This window comes from Ictalurus furcatus, chromosome 14 (assembly GCF_023375685.1).
Source record: "Ictalurus furcatus strain D&B chromosome 14, Billie_1.0, whole genome shotgun sequence".
Classification (NCBI taxonomy): Eukaryota; Metazoa; Chordata; class Actinopteri; order Siluriformes; family Ictaluridae; genus Ictalurus; species Ictalurus furcatus.
This window is the reverse complement of record NC_071268.1, coordinates 25,464,962-25,485,993: the sequence shown is the minus strand read 5'-3', so window position 1 is coordinate 25,485,993 and position 21,032 is coordinate 25,464,962. Positions and strand designations below refer to the sequence as shown.

At 37.9% G+C, this 21,032-nt stretch overlaps 2 protein-coding genes and 1 long non-coding RNA gene across 12 annotated transcripts in view; 2 read left to right on the top strand and 1 right to left on the bottom strand.

Moving 5' to 3' along the window:
* Positions 1-5,745, top strand: part of LOC128617821 (DEP domain-containing mTOR-interacting protein) — a 9,173-nt gene extending 3,428 nt beyond the window's left edge. Inside the window, exon 5 of one of the 2 annotated variants that reach the window (XR_008387608.1) lies at positions 2,210-5,745. Coding sequence is in view for 1 of the 2 variants with exons in the window: in XM_053640985.1 (XP_053496960.1) it covers positions 2,210-2,338 (129 nt within the window). In the remaining variant the exon portion in view is untranslated. The remainder of the gene's footprint in view (positions 1-2,209) is intronic. The other variant, XM_053640985.1, reaches the window with a different exon arrangement.
* A 2,847-nt stretch (positions 5,746-8,592) lies between these two features.
* On the bottom strand, positions 8,593-20,692 carry LOC128617865 (uncharacterized). 9 transcript variants are annotated; one of them, XR_008387616.1, is made up of 8 exons: positions 20,293-20,692; positions 17,708-17,790; positions 17,468-17,578; positions 13,367-16,640; positions 12,808-12,930; positions 9,286-12,528; positions 8,909-9,190; positions 8,593-8,767 (listed from the first exon to the last, which is right to left on the bottom strand). It is a non-coding gene; the product is annotated as an uncharacterized LOC128617865 (long non-coding RNA). The 9 variants fall into 9 exon arrangements; XR_008387620.1 differs by having other exon boundaries at positions 8,909-12,528; positions 13,367-14,412; positions 16,081-16,640; XR_008387618.1 differs by having other exon boundaries at positions 8,909-12,528; positions 13,367-16,175; positions 16,297-16,640.
* The window catches only part of LOC128617864 (collagen alpha-1(XIV) chain-like), an 85,908-nt gene continuing 82,371 nt past the window's right edge, over positions 17,496-21,032 (top strand). Inside the window, 2 exon segments of the mRNA XM_053641058.1 lie at positions 17,496-17,580; positions 18,618-18,727. Coding sequence (XP_053497033.1) covers positions 17,555-17,580; positions 18,618-18,727 — 136 coding nt within the window. The 5' untranslated portion in view covers positions 17,496-17,554.

Sequence of the window (21,032 nt, the reverse complement as noted above, 5' to 3'; positions counted from 1 at the left end):
ATGAGGGGGGATTTTGTAAATGTACTTTGAAACGTATAAAGACGAGGTATTTGATGTTTTTTTCCTATTCAACTGCATAGTTTTTTGAAGATACAGGTTTATTTTGAAATTGATGCATGCAACACGTTCCAAAAAAGTTGAACAGGGGCAATTTTGGACTAATAGCGATGTGACGAGTTGAAATGAGACGGTGATGTGAAACAGGTGAGGCAATCGTCTAATCATAGTATATTAGGAGCCTCAAAAAAAGGCCTAGTCCTTCAAGAGCTAGGATGGGTCGAGGCTCCAAATCTGCCAACAGATGCGTCAGTGAGTAAGCCAACACTTTGAGAACAACATTCCCCAAAGATAAATCGGTAGGATTTTGGGCATTTTACCTTCTACAGTGCACAATATGATTAAAATATTCAAGGAATCCGGTCAAATCTCGGTGTGTAAAGGGCAAGGCCGAAAACCACTTCTGAATGCGTGTGATCTCCGATCCCTCAGACGTCACTGTCTTAAAAACCGTCATGGGTCTGTAATGGAGATCCTGACATGGGCTCGGGAATACTTTGGTAAACCTTTGTCACTCGACACCATTCGCCGCTGCATCCACAGATGCAAGTTAAGGCTTTACTATGCAAAGCAGAAGCCATACATCAACACTGTCCAGAAGCAGCGCTGACTTCTCTAGGCTCGGTCTCATCTGAGACGGACAGTAGCACAGTGGAATCCTGTTTTGTGTTCTGACGAGTCGACGTTTCAAATAGTTTTTGGACAAAACAGCCGTCGTGTTCTACGGGCCAAAGAGGAAAAGGACCATCCAAGCTGTTATCAGCGTCAGGTCCAAAAGCCAGCGTCTGCCATGGTATGGCGGTGTATCAACGCCCAAACACTTAATATGTGTTATTAAATGAAAAGGTGATGTTACACAGTGGTAATCACCCGACTGTCCCGACTTTTTTTGGAGTGTGTTGCAGACATCAGATATGAAATGAGTGTATATTTTCAAAAATAAATCAAATTCACAAAGTAAAACATCAAATAATGTGTTAATAATGCGTTTTTGCATGTAGTACAGGGTGAATTGAATTTTCAAATGGCTCTTTTTGCTTTTTTTTTTTTTTTGTCGCATTTTCCATACTGTCCCAACTTTTTTGGAATTGGGGTTGCAGAATTATGCGCAAATAGTTCGAACTTGGCCTCATCAGACTATAACAGCAGGCTTAGATGTGTGTGTGTGTGTGTGTGTGTGTGTTTCATTAGAAAGGGCCACCCTTAGCCCACAGCCCCGATAGCCCAGACAAGTGAAGAATACACATGCAGGGAGCTCCTTTAATGTTGCCGTAGGTGTCTTGGCAGCTTCCCTGATATGTTTTCTTCTTGTCGTTTTATCAGTTTTGGAGGGACATCCTGCTCTTGGTAACTTGGTTACCGTGGTCCTCCATTTTCTCCGCTTGTTGATGATGGCCTTCACTGATGACTCAGTTTCTGGTGACACGACTACGTACTCGCGTTGTAAAACATCACCACTGGCGTTTATCAACAACAGGCAGGACCGATATCTTTCTGACATTATACGATATATTATTACATCTTATATAAATTTGTTAGCTTAATCACACACGTTTCTGTCACGGTACTTCAAGCGGGATCATAGGCTAGCTAGTGAATTTAAAAAAAAAAAAACATTAAACACTTAAACGATTGCTTACATTAGCGATGAACTTTATTCGGCGTTCTATATACCGTTTGTTTGGGTCTTACGACTTTTGAGAGCTACAACAACGATAACAAGCTACTTACATTTGTAGATGAAGTCGGCTGAGCGTTCGTCATTCTTCTTTGCCATTTTGTTCGAGCTGAGAGGCTTCAGAAAATATGACGTCATTTCCAGTAAGGGAACATAGCGAGCATCGGTGCTCCATGGTTTTTGCAGGGCGTTGTGGGATTTTTTTAGGGAGCAAATGTTCCAGTGCCCTGGAAGGATTTTGCGATTGAGACAGCCCTTAAAACGGCCGACTCCCTGATCCGTGCCCTGACTACTGAACTAGGGAGCTGATTGAGACGCACCCTAGGTTTACATGTTTACATGTTTACATGTTTGCGCTGAGTAATAGTTTTATGCTAACACTCTATGTAAACTAGATAATAGATCTAACATTTGAATGAGAACCCAAATCTGATGTGTGTGTGTGTGTGTGTGTGTGTGTGTGTGTGATTTCAGGTATGTCAGTTTGTAGTGTGTGTAAACGGAGTGAATGTTTTGGAGATGGACTACCGGACGGTCAGTCATCTCATCCTCACCGGACCTCGCACTGTCGTCATGGAGGTGATGGAGGCGCTCGATTGCTGAGGATATGACTAAACAAGCTACTCTAAAAATTCAAAGAAGTAATTCAAAAACAATTGAAAAAAAAAAAAAAAGTTCACTAACATACAAGGTGATGAGTTGCTGCATCAGACTGCTAAAAAAAAAAAAAAACAAAAAAAAAAAACCCTGTAAATTGTGACAGTACCCATCATATTTGTAAAGAACAACCCTTTGTGTTTGCTGTTTGTAAAACCAGCTCAGGTGCAGAGGGACAATCTTTGACCCCAACGCTGTCTCTTGCATGGCAACGTTTATAAAAATGATAAATCGGTACGAAACAAAGAATGGTTCTCCGTATTAGATTTTAAACATTAGACAGTTTGTAAGCAGACCTGAAATACCGTGAGGGGAAATAAGTATTCAGACACTTTTGTTTTTGTTATTTAACATACGTCCTGTGCATATTTCCACTTCAAATGTACACTCATAATGTCTTTTTTTTTTTTTTTTTTTTCGTTTTTATAAATATGAACAAAAACACATATAGTCCTAAACATTAAACAAATATATCTTTTAAGAAATTGACTAGATTAAAAAATTTCAATATATATCAAATGGGGAAAAAAATATATTATGTATAGAAATCAAATTCAAGATGCAAAAAAAAAAAAATTAAAAAAAAAATGCCCTTGAGATTATTATTGGTGACATTTATTATAAAAGATGTTGCATTTGGTTGAGAAGATTTCACGCAACAAGTAGCAATCATGGTGAAGGTGAAGGGGCTTCCTAAAATTCTCAGGTACAACATCACTCGAATGGGAATTAGCTACAGAGCCATCGCGAAGAACTTAAACATCCTCTTAAACATAGAACTATTGTTTTGATGATCTGCAGGTGCGTCACACACACAGTATTTCACAACATGCCCTCGGACTAATGATAAGGAAGATTAGAGAGAAGCCAACCGTCACTGGAAATGAGTTGCAGGATGACCTGAAAGCAGCAGGAACAACAGTGACACACACAACAAGAAGCAATGAACTGCACCACAATCATCCTCATTCCTAAACCTCACACAAAACTAAAAGAGAAACATCTAAAAACATTTAGAATCAGAATAATTTACTAACATAAAGAAAGCACTCTTTGCCAATACTTCAGCTCATCACGTGTGGAGAAAGGAGCGTCGTGTCTGATCTTTAAGAACATTATATCCACAGTGAAGCATGGGGGTGGGAGTTTTGTGATAAGTTCTGCTTCTCTGCAGACAGTACTGGGGCATTACACGTCATGATTGCCAGAAACACGAATGGAGTGATGTACTGGGACATACACGACCGGCCGGTCAAAAGTTTGTGGACACTCGACTCAGATGTTTCTCATGATGTTAAAAAGCTTTCGATCTGAAGGCGTGTGATGAAACGTGTGAAATCGGTGTCGTAGACGAAAATATAATCGTGCCGACGTATCCGTTTCTTTCATTAGAAAACGAACGTTTTATTTACAAACGAAATTCATTTAAACGGACGACTCGGAGGGAAATATTTCCGAAAAGCAGCCGATAAGTGTCCGGCGTCGGTGTGAACTAATAATACTTTAATGCTGTTTAAAAAGCATCTCAGGGAAATTCCTCAAGAAATCAGCTGAGAAAACGCTTCTTCGAGTCAAAAAGGGCGTCCGCTTTGAAGATGCTAAAATACTCCGTTATTTTGATTCATTGTGGATTTTTTATCACAACACAATTCCCATAGTTCCCTTTGTGTTACTCCAGAGTTTTGATGACTTTATTATTATTCTAAAATGTGTGTGGGGGGGGGGGGATAAAAAATAATGAGTGTGCCTAAACTTTTGACCGGTAGTGTATAAGAGGAGAATTTAATCTCATCAGCTAAGGAAGTGAATCTGGGGTGAAGCTGGACGGTTCAATAACCCCAAACATACAGCACATAATAACACACGTAAGAAAGAAACTGAAGGTGCTTGCATAGACTAGCCAATCTCCTGACTTCATTTATGGAGGACTGCCAAGAGGAATGCGCCGAAATCGGACCACGATGCTGCAAAAAGAGAACGAATTCTTACCATAGACGTCTCGAATCTGTGATTTCCAACTACTATTACTAATATGAGTACCAACTGTCCTAATGTTGATCATTTATGGTGTCTAAATACGTTTTTTTTCCCTTATCTCTTCTGTTTTTAAACATATCTTTGTTTATGTTTATGAATACATGTTTTTTTTTTTTTATAAAGTCATATTTATAAGTACGACGTCAAAGGATACCACGTGTCTAGATTTGTAGTGGATATATGCACTGGAAGTATATTAAGTGCCTAAATACTTATTTCCCCTCACTATATTAGCAGATATTGATTAGTAGATCTAAGTTTTCAGTAGACGTTATCAGTACTTAGCGAACAGATTTTAGTTATTGATTATCTGAGATATTGATTTGTAGATTTCCATTTTCTCAGCAGTTCTTAGTTAGCAGTTATTTTGGTAAAGTCCCAATTTAAACTAGCATACTGTAGACATATACATAACAGTATATACACATATATACACATTGATTTAGCTAGTCAGTTTAGTCACAAGAGCCCTACAGGTAGAGTGGGAAACGGTCAATTTTAGAAAATGTACCTTCTGACCAATGAAATATGAGAATTTAACAGTGCTGTGGTATAATAACTTAAAAATATCAATACCATAATCGATTCTTATATTAACTAACCTAACTTGCTGATCTTTTAAGCACCGATATTTGGCCCAGTAAACTGAGAACTCCAGTTATAAACGTGCTGTAATTATGGCTTTTGCAATAAAAACCAGTATACACCTTTAAAGCACCCTTAATATTTATCATGAACATTTAAAATAGTATAAATTAGTGATGGACTGCTCTAATGTATTTCTTATTAAAAGCGTATTATTATAAGTACAAACTATACAATGTAAAGTACACAATAAGCATAATTCAAACGATTTCGTTTGTAAACATTTAATTCCAAACATAATTATATGTTGTCACTTAATTCATTATGAATACATGTGCCACGGAAAGTATTACCCAGAATATATTGCTCATTCGTTCTGTATTCATTGCTTTACAATGATGAGTTTGTACTTCAATAGACAGTTAATAATGATGATTTCTGTAAATGAACATACTAAACATACCTCCGTCTCTCTGTTACAAGTCTAAATATGATTCGTTATACTGCATGTACACACTGGACTTAATTTAAAGATGGATGTGTTGGGTTTAATGTGTAATGTGTGGTTATGGTAGAGTACTTGCCTGTGCCGTGTGTTTGTAGCATACAGTCTCTTTGTTTAACTTAGGAAAAGATATCCGGTTAATTGGTTTATTCTTTCTTTAGGTTTCTGCTACAGTTATATGTCTTTGTCCATGTGCGCACTTAAAAATAAATTTCTATGCACGCAACTCGTTTGAATGATCTTCATTTTCACACTTCATATGGACATTTCATATCCAAACTATACAAATATGCAAAAGAAAATATACACGAGCACACATCTGCAACCAGGAACCTACACACCAGAGTTATCGACTCCCAAAAGAAGGAACCGATCCTGAACAGCTGAAACGAGTCGTTAGTGATTCCAGACTTTACTTCCTGTACAGACCTACGTAGGTTTGTAACAAAAAGCCTCGCCTCTGGTCTTCATCGGCCGCTCGCTGACAGAGGTAGAACAATCACGACACACTGGGACGTCTGACCAATCAGAGCAGAGTATGCTCTCTGAAAGGAGGAGTTTATAATGAATCATTTAGAACGGATCATTGAACGAGTCGTTTGTGACACTGGGGGGAGAAAAGGTAATGCTGCGGTTTAAATTATGAACACGTTAAAGTGTATTTTTGACCTTGGATGCATGTAAGTCTATCGTACGAGACCTTTAAAACAAAATTAGGCACGTTTAAAAACCGTAATAGGTGTGCTTTAAGACATTATACAAGCATTCATTCATACGCTTATTCGTGGGGAATGAAATGAAATATTTAATACACAAATGCAGCGATAAGCGATATATTGACCCTTGTCCTGTGTTTCCAGGTTAACTCATTCAGGATATAACTATACAAGAAACGAAGATTGGAGATATTGTCACGTTTGTTAAAAACCCCATGCTTTAGGTGGTTAAGGTGCTTGCATAATGACAACAAGATTGGGAATTCAAATCCCACGTTTGTCAAAGAATCACTGTTAAGCCCTTGAGCCACATCCTTTGAAGAATAGTTTATGAGGCTGATGTAAGTACTATGTAACAGAAATCTCATCCAAAATCTGTTGTTTCATATACACATCCACTGTAAACCCTCAAATCAAATAATCATGACTAAACATTATTTAAAATGTTGCGTTTTGGACCCATAAATATAAGTTTGTTTAACTTATTTACCCACAAAATACATAAACTCAAGATTTATTTCAAGTTTTATGAAGTGAAAATCACGATTTATAATTTTTATTTATTTATTTATTTATTTTTATAAATTTATCATACAGATCAGTTTTCTGATACTATTCCACTTTTAAATTGTGGGAGTCAGGGACTAATGTAATATTATACCTGCTATTTTACAGATTTAAAATGCTTATTTCAATATACGTATGCCGTTTGAACCGAGTCTATGAAGATCGATTATGGAAAGATTTAGATATCGGGTACGACAGACAGAAAGCAGCAACGCAACAGGTGGCCATTCATTTGACATGTTCTTGGATGACATGCATTCACAAGTGACAAAGCAACAGCACGGCAGGCGACATGTGACTTGAGACCGCGATTTTCTAAACGTGGTTTGGTACAACTGTCTCGGATGATTACTTGGACCAAATCATATTGTGCGTGTGGTACTGTACTACATTTCAGACTCACAACTTTAGTTCCTACCTGAAATTACTTCCTAACTACTGATTGACTCAATAAAATAGAACTAACCTAATAACTAACTAACCCTCAAATGCCTCATATATGTTCTGATGATTTGTAAGTGACATTGGAAAAAAAAAAAGTTTCATTAAAATGAAAACCTGTCAGAGTCAGTCAGGTTTTCATTTAATTTCTGTTGATATTTGATAGAGTCCATGATGCCATGTATCCTAACAAAATGTCCAGGTCCTCTGGCAGAAAAACAGCCACAAAACATTAAAGATCCACCACCATATTTAACCGTGGGCATGAGGAACTTTTCCATATTTCTACCTCTCTGTGTACCAAAACCACCTCTGGTGTTTATTACCAAAAAGCTCTATTTTGGTTTCATCTGACCATAGAACCCGATCCCATTTGAAGTTCCAGTAGTGTCTGGCAAACTGAAGATGCTCGAGTTTGTTTTTGGATGAGAGTGGAGGCTTTTTTCTTGAAACCCTTCCAAACAGCTTGTGGTGATGTCGGTGACTTCGGATTGTAGTTTTGGAGACTTTCTGACCCCGAGACGCAACTAACTTCTGCAATTCTCCAGCTGTGATCCTTGGAGATTTTTTGCCCACTCGAACCGTCCTCTTCACAGTGCGTTGAGACGATATAGACACACGTCCAATTCCAGGTCGATTCATAACATTTCCAGTCGACTGGAACTTCTTAATTATTGCCCTGATGGTGGAAATGGGCGTTTTCAATGCTTGTGCTATTTTCTTATAGACACGCCCCATTTTGTGAAGCTCAACAACCTTTCTCCGCACATCACAGCTATATTCCTTGGTCTTACCCATTGGTTTGAATGACTAAGGGAATGCGTTTATACCCCTGTGAAACAGGAAGTCATGGTTGAACAATTTCCTGTTACTAAAAAAATGTCAAATATCAATGGTAATATACTTAAAATATATTTTTCTCATATGAATTCATAGAGGTGCTAATAATTGTTGCACGTCTGTATTTAAAACATATATATATATATATATATATATATATATATATATATATATATATATATATATATATATATATATATAAACGTGTTGTGTTTGCGGTTGTTTGATATCCATGAGAGCTGAGTATTTTTGTGAATTTTTTTTAAACAAAATATCCAAAGGTTCAACAATAAAGACTGTTTGTCACAGGCTGCCAATATTATTGGAGGGTGCTATATATATATATATATATATATATATATATATATATATATATATATATATATATATATATATATATATATAATATTACTCGAATCAGGGGTCAAAATGAAATCTGTGCTTTACTAAAAGCATTAAGATGTACAGTTGTGCTATAAACTCTAGATGGCAGTATTATCTTCATTTATACTTTGTTTTCATGAAATGAATACACATTCCTACAAAGTTATGCTCCATCTCAAAATAAAGTTTAATATCCAGTTGCTAGTTCATTTGTATTAGATAATTGTATATATTCTTGGATTAAGCGTGGTTTTCACTCAATAGAGGACTCCCTTGAACCTTATACTGCAGCCTGTTTCACTGAAAAAACACACAACTGTGACATTAGATTAGACATCAGGCCAGAGCAGATCTTCTTTTTCTATGCAAAGTATTCCCTAATTCATATTCATAGTAAATCTAAATCAGAGCTATGTGTAAGGGAGCTTGTTTGCCTCGCACCTCCGGGGTTGGGCTTTCGAATCCCGCCTCTAACCTGTGTGTGCAGAGTTTGCATGTTTTTCCAGTGCTTTAGGGGTTTCCTCTGGGTACTCTGATTTCCTCCCCTAGTCCAAAGACATACACTGTAGGGTGATTGGCATTTCCAAACTGTCTGTGTGAATTGGTGTGTGAATGTGTGTGCAATTTTGCCCTGCAATATGTTGGCACCCTGTCCAGGGTGTCCCCCGCCTTGGGCCCCGAGTTCCCTGGGATAGGCTCCAGGCTCCTCTGTGACCCTAGACACTAGAGCAATAGTTATGATCAGTACGTGACTTAAAACAGGACTAACCAAGATGGCAGGTGAAGTGTAAGTCTGATGGATTCGAGTATAACTTTACCGTGCATGTTACGCTTAATAAACTAATTGTTATATATCCTTATATATCGCTGTATATCATTTCTGTAGTGTAGAGCAGGCACTTCTTGGCTGTGGTGTCTCAGTGGTTAAAGGCTCTGGGTTACTGATCAAAAGGTCATGACTACAACTGCTCAGTTGTATAAATTAGATAAATGTAAGTCGCTCTGGATAAGGGCGTCTGCCGAATGCCATAAAATGTAAATGTAGAAATGTTATAGCAATAACTAATAGCAAGAGAAGCTTGTGATAGGTTGGTGAAAATGGAAAACCTCATCCTGTAAAGCAAGTAACATAATATTTGTGACAACCCCACACTGTGTTGTTGCAAGATTTAAAAAAAAAAAAAAAAAAAAAAAATTTATTTATTTTATATTACCTATGTCAGTGGTTTTCAAAGTGGGGGCTGCGGCCGCCAGGGGGCGCCCAGGGGGCCTCAACAACTTGGTGTGCCCATCCCTCCCACTAGTATGTTTTCTCTTTCTCACTCTCAGACAACCACTCACACACACACACACACACACACACACACACAATCAATTCCTAATGTAATGTAATATAAAGATGTAAGATGTCATTATTAATACAAAAAAGGTGGATATATTCAAAAGTCTATATTTTTAATGTGTTTTAAAGACATCTTGCAAAAGGGGGGCCTCGGTCAAATGTTAATGCTATTTGGGGGGCCTTTCAGTGGAAAAGTTTGGGAACCCCTGAGCTATGTAACAATATACGTATAGCAATAGTGTTTTTTCATACACACTGAGTTGCATGTTTATTCGCAGTAATGTGTCTCGATCTAGCTGAACTGGAAACGCCATGAAGGAGTTAAATTGTTGAATGTTAATGTGTAGATGCACCTAGATACAAGTCCATTATTCAATAATAACCTAAAGATATTCTGCTAATGAGAAACCCGGAGGATAAACACAGGCTTTCAGATAAGAAATCAAAAAGATGGTTGTTTATTCTGCCCGTTCCATCTTTTAAACACATTATCTTACATACATTCTTGTGCCTTCTAGCTCTAAGTGTTGCATCAAGATCACACACACACACACACACACACACACACACACACACCCTGACAGTATACTCCTATATCAACATAGCATGATAAGGAGATCTGGAAAAATGATATACAGATTCCACTTGTATTGTTTTTCTCTCTTTTCTCTTTTTTTTTTTGTATCCCTTTTTTCCCGTTGTCATTGTTTCCTCGAAGGTTTTTTTTATGTGTTTTGTGCATGATATATTTTCTCTTTTCTTCCCTTTTTTAAAAAAAAAACTTTATTTAATTTTATTTTTGTTTTCTTTTGCTTCATTTTCGTTCCTTCTCCCTTTCTTATAAGTGTTGCGTTAATACCACATAAGAACTTTATATATCGCCAGCAAAATCCTTATTGGCCTACTTTATACAATACTGGTATGAATGATGATCACAGAAATGTCAATGTGGGCAACTGCGTAAACAGCCTGTTTTGCCTATTTTCAAACCAGGGTCTATATCTTGCCCCGAAAAACTGACTGCTAGAAATCTACACATTGAAATACGGATTGCAATCACACTGTAATCTTCAAGATTCTGAACCTTGTGGCCAGAAAAGTGTAAAAAAAAATAAAATAAATAATAATAATAATAAAAGAGTCTTATTAGCAATCTTATAAAAAATGAACAGTCTTTAGACACCAAAAATCTTTGACGTATTTGTATGGATTAGTTATGTTATAGTTGGACCAAGGAAGCATAGCCTGGCATAGACTTTTATCCAGAGTGTGGTAGAATCTAATCCAATCCTCTTAATGGTTAAGAATTTTCCTCAGGATTTTTCCCAAGATATTTGAAATCCCAGCTTCCTGTCACAAGCAATAAACCTTAACCCCTGAGCTACCACTGCATGGGTTAACACTGGACATGTGACTATGACATTGTGGGTCATGTGACCATAGATTTTGGTGGGGCAGGCCAACATCACACTTGATTTATGCTATAGGTTACTACCTAGTGAAATGTTTAGAGTAATAGGCAGTTGAGTGTCGACAGCATACAATCACCCAGCATACAGTCGAGCATCTTATTTTGCGTGGTTTTAAATGTACCTTTGTTCAACAACCTATGTTCCATGAAGCTGATGTGCTTCCAATCTTGACAAGACCTGAAACTAGCCACACAAAAAAATCTGCATTGGAAAAGGGAGACAGCCATGTTTCTCAGCCTTTGCACGAGAAACAAGGTCACCACAGTATGCACACATTTCTGATGTAAGGGCATTATCCACCCATGATTCCCTTTTCCCTCTCCCAATCTTTCCAATGTATCAATAAATACTTTGAAAATGATTTTGAACATCATAGACACACACACACACACACACACACACACACACACACACTGCCTGCACTTACACTTTACCTTAGTTTTCAGAAATGTATTAGATTTAATTCTGATTGTTTGGGATTATAACAAGAGCTCCTCCTCCACTGAAAATGTTCATAGAGTGAGCATGGGGCAGCATGATTCCTGTGCCTGTATTAATGTTGATTGCAGTTCCCATGTTTGACCACTAGGTGCAAGAATAACTCTATAGAGCTAAATAGGGCAATGAGCATGCTGCTCCATAGTTTTCTAGAAAGGTGAGGAAATTGATGGAACATCAGCTTATATCTCTCAAATAACAATTTTTAAACATGTTTAAATCAAACTAACTAATATTTCAGAGGAATTTAAACCGTATGCCATTGTAAATAATGACATTATGAAGATCAACATTGGTTGAACAGCTGATAGATATATAGGAGATACGTATATTCAGGATATACCTGTGCTCATCATACTGAACATGCGTTTAACACGCTTATTACTCCTTGCCTTTATAACAGTTGCAGAAGAGTAATGATTTATAATCGTAATCCGGTGACACCCAGAAGAGGACGGGTTCCCATTCGAGTCTTATTCCTTTCAAGCTTTCTTCCTCGTACAGTCTCAGGGAGTTGTTACTCAGTGCTGAGTTTTTATAAGCACATTATTCCACATTCCTTTGATGTCGAACTCGGAGTGTTACTTCAAGGTCAGTCTCTCTCTAACACACACACATTTACACGCCCAAAGTTCCTCTGTCATGGGGAAAAGTGAGTGATGAAATTTATGGAGAGTCATTCCTGTCATGGCTGTGACCTGGTAGTCACAGTGATCTCGAACTCTGCATTCCTCTGCTCAGCTCGCGGCCTGTTCAGGCACATCCAACATGGACGACAGTCAGAAAAGGAGAGCAAACGAGAGAGAGAGAGAGAGAGAGAGAGAGAGACTTGCTTTATAGCCTATTGGGGTGCATTCCTCTGATTCACAAGATAAACATACAGTATGACATTTTTTTTGTGGGGGGGCGATACCAGAAAAAAAAATTGTGATACCATCATCTTGTGACTGTGGAATTATCTGTAGAAATATTTCTATGGCACTAAAGAGGTTTTATACCAATAATACTAATGATGTGTATCCTCTTACCCTGTGGACCTGCTTGATTCTTCCTAATGCTCTTATCCTCCTGCGTCCTTCATCTGGAGCCTTCTGCGCTTCTGACTCTTCTGTACTTGTGGATAATCTCACAAGGATACCCTAAAGCCGCAACTAAAATTCGCAACAGTCAAGTTGTATAAAATTTCTTGCTTGCAAATGTACAGATAAACAACTAACATGGCTGCATGTCTAAAGCAGTTAACGCTTAATGTTTAACCCTTAATTGTTTGTTTACGGCTATAAACGAGGCAGTTTGAATCTGGAACTTTCTGGAAAGTTGTACAAATAACGTAAGAAAGAATGATTCTTTTTTTCTCCCCCAGTAGACTGGTGTCCCAATAAGCAGATGACCCTGATTACTACAATTCTCTTGGCTGAAACAACCTCAAAACACTACCTAACTATACACTCACTGTCCACTTCATTAGGAACTCCTATACAAGTGCACATTCATGCAGTTATCTAATTAGCCAATCATGTGGCGGCATGCAGCGCAATGCAAAAAGAAAGAAAAAAAAAAAACATGCAGATGCAGGTCATAAATTACCTGCATGAATGTGCAAGTGTACAGGTGTTTCTAATAAAGTGGACGGTGAGTGTTTATATCGCTTTTGGCCAAGATCGTCTAGCTGCATGTGGTCTGATGATGGATGGGATGCAAATAGCTGGTCATGTGCTGCAGGTGTGAAAGGGTCTGGAGGCAAAGTTCTGACAACAGTTCTCCCAGGCAGGGTTATTATAGTAAAGTAAAACTAAACTGAAAACTGTTCAAAGGAGAGAAGGAACCTATTAACAAGAAAGCAAAAACTGGATTGGATATGGAGAAGTACAAGAAATGTACTATACGAAAAATATGTCAAAAACAAACAAACAAACAAACAAACAAAAAACAGAGAATAAACATGTGGAGGAAACTCACACTGCGCAATATACAAGTAACCTTGTGTATCAAACCTCAACTAGCTGCAACAATTCACATTAAATAGCCTTAAAATATGTTTTGAAAGAGTCATCGTATATCTCTCAGAAACTAAATACCCCAACAGTTTTAACCAGCTAGTTAAAAGAACTTCATGTTAAAGAGAATGTTTACTTTCACACATTGGTATAGCTAAAAGCATAAACATATAAAAGTATAAAAGTATAAAAATAGGTCTTAGACCTGAATTATTAATAATAATACAAAATATTGTCCTTTTTTTTTGCGATCGCGACCATTGCTATTACTGATGCACATTCATAATATAATTAGTTCTATTTCACGTGCATATTTTAACAGTTATGAAAATGAATATTCATTCATTCATTCAGTCATTCATTCAATTGTTCATCTTCAGTAACTACTTTATCCTGGTCAGGGTCCAGAGCCTAATCTGGGAACACTGTTCATAAGATGTAAACACCATCAGGCCATCACAGGGCAACACACACACACACACACACACACACACACACACACTCACGCACACTCACACCTAGGGGTAAATCTAGATTCGCCAGTCCACCTGCTGGCATTTTTTGGGGAAGTGCACAGGGAGAACGTGAACAAGTCCACACAAACCATGACCCAAGCTCGAACCCGGGACCCTGGAGCTGTAAGGCAGCAACAGTTAAAGGAACAGTTTATTATAGTAAAATTGAATGTAGGCATACACAGGAGATATATATATATATATATATATATATATATATATATATATATGTGTGTGTGTGTGTGTGTGTGTGTGTGTGTGTGTGTATATAAAGGTAAAAGTTTGTGGACACCTGTCTGTTACACTCATATGTGCTTGTTGAATATCTCATTACAGATTTAGCCCCCCTAAATAGTAATTGGACTATTAGTAATTGGACAAACGAACATGATCATAAATATTATGATTGTTTTTATTACTTTGATGCAAATCCTTTGCAGTCAATCACTTCCTGATATCTGTAACCCATGGACATCACCAAATGCTGTGTTTCCTCCCATGAGATGCTTTGCCAGGCCTTTACTGCCGCTGCCTTCGGTTGGTGCGTTTTTGTGGGTCTTTCTGCCTTCGGTTTTGTCTTCAGTAATTGAAAAGTATGCTAAAATGGGTTAAGGTCATTAGATATTTAAGACCATTTAATATCTTTCGATCAGTTCTGTCAGTTTTGCAGCATTTGACTGAATCTGAGCAGAAATTATAGCTCTAGTCATGTCATCAATAAACACCAGTGATCCAGTTCCATTTGCAGCTGTACATACCGATGCCATAACACTGTCTCCACATGTTTGACGGAGGATGCGGTATGCTTTGGATCATGAGCCCTTCCTTTCCTTCTCCATACTCTTCTCTTACTATCATTCTTGTACAAGTTAAGCTTGCATCAGAACTGGTCAGACTTTTTTTTTTTAGGGCTTTTATTTTTTTTTTTATTTAGCAAAGTCTAATCTGGTCTTTCAGTTCTTGAGTGCTCCCATTAGTTTGCATCCTGAGGTAAACCGTCTGTATTCACATTCGCATCTCTTGATTATAGACTTTGACAATGATACCCCTACCTCCTCCAGAGTGTTCTTGACTGTTCTTGGCTAGATGTTGTGAAGGGGCTTTTCTTCAACAAGGAAAGAATTCCGCAATCATCCACTTTAGTTGTCTTCCGTGGTCTTCCCAGCCTTTTGGTGTCGCTGAGCTCGCCAGTGCATTCCTTCTTATTAAGAACACACCAAATTGTTGATGTGGCCACTCCTAAAGTTTCTGCCATCTCTCTGACAGGTCTGTTCTTTTTTCAACCTAATGATGGCCTCCTTCGCTTGCATAGTTGCAAGTCGTTGCAGGCCAATACGCGGTCCAACACCTCGTTGGACCGCATACGGAGAGTTCCCATGAGCAGCTAGCAAATACCAAACTCTTGAAATCAACTCCATACCTTGTATCGCCTTAATCTGTGATGAAATAACAAGTAAACAGGCCACACCCGGCCATGAAACTGTTTATCAGTCAATTGTCCGATTACTTTTGAGCCAGCGACAATTTACGGACTCTGTACAAAATGGCTGTAATTCCTAAACGGTTAATGCATTTTTTTCTCTCTCGATAAACCCCTTGAAATAAAGCTGAAGGTCTACACTTCAATCGTATCTTGACTGCCTCATATCAAATCCATTGTGGTGGTGAAGAGAGGCGAAAGTACTAAAAGTGTGTCACTGTCCAAATAATTATGGATCCGACTCTATGGGTGTGATGGTCAGGTGTCCACAAACATTTGCCCATATAGTGTATCTATACATTTCCTTACTTTAAAGAAGCAGACCTCTGCTAAGAAACATGGCTACAGTTGTGGTATGAGGGGAAAATGTGTAGATTTCATTTCCTTTAAGAACTTTTAAGTGCCTAAAGACACGGATACAGAAAGAATGAAATGAAGAACCCTGATGTACAGAAGTAAAAGAAGAAGAAGAAGAAGTAGCAGAAGGAAAGATGAGAAGCTGAGAAACTGGCCAAGAATTCGCACCCAGCAGTGAAAGCGCGCGAGCTTTCTCTCAGTTGTAAATCCAGTAACAGTGCGCTCGAGGCGTCGGTAAGTCACGTCGCCCTTAAATACTGATCGCCTATGGGACCTGTGTGCTCGTGTGTGTTTCTCCCCTCCCTCCTCCCCCGTCACGCGAGATTTAACGAGGTGAAGGAATGAATAGCTGGAGGGACAGACGGGTGAGCGAGCAGCGCGAGCAGAGCTGCATGAGCGACGCGCGCGCTCCAACACCAACACGCACACCTTTAACACTGCCCGTGAACTGAAGAGGAGGAGGAGGAGGGCGCGAGCTCCGGACAAGCAGCTGTGGCGCGCGCGCGGAGGTTCTGAGGAACAACAACAAAAAAATAACAACAACATCAACGAAAAACATTTAAAATCTGTGGAATTCTACTGAGACCGTTGACCAACCGTCGTTTTTTTTTTTTAAAGGGGTAAGAAAACTATCAATTATTATTCTTTTCTTTAAACAATATCTTTCACAGTCTCTTAAAAAATAAAAAGTTTAAAAACGACCAGTTTAAGAATTTGTCCATTTTAGTCTCGATAGCATAATGCTAATAGTTTCACAATGTCTCTCATTCTTCTTATTGTCCTTAACTTAAATAGGTCACTGTTTGTTTATTTATTTGTTTGTTTGTTTGTTTATTTATTTATTTTTAGAAATAACACTTCTCTTCAAGGCACTTTTACATTTCTTAAGCCACTTTCTCATGTTAGTTAATATCTGGTCATACTGTTCAACATTATTCAACATTATCAACCACTAATATATATATATATATATATATATATATATATATATATATATATATATATATATATAAAATATCATAAAAATAAAATGAAAGTCTAACAGCTTAGTGGCTTTTGTCAACCTCTTAACATTTGATTATTATTATTATTATTTTTAAATACATCACCATGCATGAACAGGCAGTAAATATAATCAATAATAATGTTCATGTTAATAATAATAATATTAACATATTTTTTTTCAATGTACTCAACCCCAGTTGGTTAAACCAAAATTCAGCTATTATTTATCCTATTTCACACCTGTGTATAATTGTGTACACTTTCTGAAATAATGGTAAGAAACGGTATTTTTCCTTGTTGTTGGAAGGTACTATCAAGGTTACATCTTTTATACCTTTATTTCACTTGTAGGTGGGCACGGTGGTTTGGTGGTTTGGTGGTTTGGTGGTTCGCGTCTCTGCCTTGTGTGCGCGGACTTTGCATGTTCTCCCTATGCCCCTATGCTCTGTAAGATAAGCGGTACAGAAAATGGATGGATGGATGGATGGATTTGACTTGTAAAAGTGAATGTACTTTAAGGGATGTAACTGAATACCAATACAGTATTTGGAACAAACAACTCAAATGCACATACGAATCAGAGAGGCACAGCTGTGTTTGTAGGCTTGCGTGAGAGATTCACAGGGCATGTGGTTGGTGTGCATCGGGTCTGGGATCCTGTGGTACTCAGCAAAAAAGTTCAGCATGTGTAAGGTTTATATTAGTGTGAGTGAGCTGTCAGGTATGAAACCTGTGGGACAAATAAAGATCACGTTCATTAACGTGAGGTGTTCATTCTTTCATCTTAGGTTACGACCTGTTCAGGTTCATAGTGGTTTAAATTAGGCTACTAGTTTGTTTATAGTTTGGGAACCAACTCAATTTGCTAGAAAAAAAAAATAACTGTGTGAATGGGATTAAAAAAAACACGGTTATGAACTGGAGTGATGTAGCTGAGGTTGAGGAACTGTCAATCACATGCCATGCTGATACCTCTCCCATTTTTATCTCTGTTTCTCTGGAGTGGTTCTAGTTTAGGCCACGCCCCCTTTTGGAGTTTAAATCCAAATCCAAATCCAAATACAGATATGGATATTTGATGCACTAAACAGATACAGATCTGTTTAGTGCATTGTGTTACACCTTTAGTATACTTCTACCAAGGTACATTTAATTATACGTCTATAATTGGTCCTTAGACCATTGATGTACCTTTAAGCCTTTACTAATAAAATCTAATTAAAGCTACACCCATGTGCATCTTTCCGGGTAAAAGCATGGCAAAATAAAGCAGAGTAAAGGTACAAAAGATGATCCTTTGACAGCTACAGTCCAGCACGGAAAAGTACAGTTTGGAAACCTTATTTCTTAGAGTGCACTGAAATATATCACAATACTGTAGAACCATGTTGCATATCAATACAATCTTGTCTGCTAGTATGATTTGCGTTTTTGGATTTAACCGCTAAATTACAGTTTTTTTTTTCTCTTCTTCTGCATTTTAGCTCTTGCCCCACACTAGCTGAGAGGATGCAGGCGAGGGGGATCAGGGCACTAAGTCCAATTCTTCTCTTGGCATTAACATCACTGTTCACCAAACCAACACATGGACAAGGTAAAACCTATCTTTCTCTCTATTTCTGTCTTTCTCTGACTGCCACCACACACACACGTAAAGAAAACTCAAACGTCTTGCATTCTGTTGCATTGTCTGGTTGTGCATACATTAATTAGTGAAGCTTAAGCTTTGAGGTTTTGAGGTACCATCTGTGCTTGCATGGAAAAAAAAATGGTTCCAATCAGGAAATGTGATGAATGGAAAAAAAAGCCCTTGATCTTTATGAAGTGTATCATACTGAGTGTCAGTACCCATAGATCTCCTCTAAGACCCTTTAAGAGTCAAATCTGTCAAGATGGAGCTTTACCACAAGCCATAACCTATGGCTGCACATCAGAATGACATCGCAGTTGCACCGGATTGAACAAGCTCTTTCCAGGTCTCTCTACTTCTGTGTCTCATACACAAGCTGATAGATATTGTTTTGAATTATTCTTATTCAGTCCATCCAGGATTTAGCAAATCAAGCAAACTGTGCAATACTCGGAGGAGCTCGAAATTTTTTTTTTTTTTAAATTACCGCAGATTTTCCACAGGTTTGGGTGAAGACGTCATCACAACACGCATTCACGCAGCTCTTCGTTTCACGTGCGTCGAACATGAGTACAGCCGAAAAGTTTTTAACATCTACCAGCAGACATTACCGTGAAAGACCGTGCAAAAGAATTTTGTGCAACTGCAATTTCGCCAGTTCAAGTAGCACTGCATTGCAAATTTTGTAAAAAAAAAAAAAAGACGCAGCAAAATCAAGCATTTTGGGCCGCAACAATCACAAAAAAACTCTGCAAAATCCTGTATGGACTGCTTATCGATGTGTATCTTCTCACTTCAGCTCGTTCCAAAGAACCAATGTGATGAATTTGTTGTATTTAACCTAAACCTTTTTTTCCCCCCTCATTTATTTATTTCTCGTTTACTTGCTTTTACAGTTCTCAGACACTTCGTTACAGGACCTGAGCAGAAAATAAAGGGCACTATGGCTCAGATCAGTAGTATTTAAAGGCTGGGGTGCAGAATGGATTTTAAACTGAGCTTTTTGAAGAACACATTGTATACACAATTTAATTTCTGTTTAGGGTATAGGACCAAACCATGTTAGAGTCAAGGACCCAATTCCTTATACAAAGCAGAAAGTCAGGTCCATGGCAGCACATAGTAGATCCTTTTGATCCTTTTGTGTGATGTGCACTAGTATACCTACAGTATTTAAGGAATCATTTGAATAACACCACTTGAGGCATGCTATTATAGGAAAATAATCAATGACAGGATGATTACCAGCCAAAGTAAAAGGACATCCCAGAGTGTGTTCTCCTGTAATACCACAGCAATTTTATTTTATTTTTTTAATAAAGATTATATATATATATATATATATATATATATGCTATAATGTGAGTGATAAAAGGAACTAATTCATTTAGAGGCGCTCCACAACATTAAATGTAAGTAAATAAACAAATTTTTTTATTTACTTACATTTAATGTTGTGTAGCGCCCCTAAATGAATTAGTTCCTTTTATCACTTACATTATAACAGCTATAAAGAACTATTTCCTCACCAGCCTCTTTTTTTCTCTCACTCTTGAAGTTAGTACGAACATAAAACTTTACTTGTCACCGAGAAGCTGCAGAGCCCTCTATTCTCAAGGCCTTCCTGCGTCAGAAAACGTCAAGATTTCTTGAAGCTTTACCATGGTCTACTGCAAAGTGCTCTGACACTGGAGACTCCTTCCGTAAATGCTAAATAAGTGTATTCACCATATCAAAAATGACACGTGTTGATTGTTACTATAGAAACAATAATGTATTAGAATGAGAATAAGAATGTAAACCTTGCAGCTGGCAAGCTGCTGTTATATAAAATGAATCGACACTTCCCGGCCAATCAGAATTGAGCATTCGACAGTACAGTGTATATACAGTAGTATGTACTATACTGTACTATACAGATGGGTGACAAATTAAAGGAATAAACACCACCCAAAGGTTTTGCGCCACCATAAGCTGCTTGATTTGATACGGCTTAGCACGGATTCTCTCAGGAACCGTACTGGGAGGATGAGCACCGTTTAGTGGTGACGGTGGTGGAGAGCGCTGACTAAAACATAACTCTAAAATCTCCAACAGGTGTTCATTTGGGTTGAGATATGGTGAGTGTGAAGGCCATAGCATGTGATTTACATGATTTTCATCCTCAGTCATCCTTTCAGTTAGCCCTGTTGCCCTGTGAACTGGGGGGCGGAGTCATCCTGGAAATGACCACGTCCCGTCAGGATAGAAATGCTTCATCATAGGATGA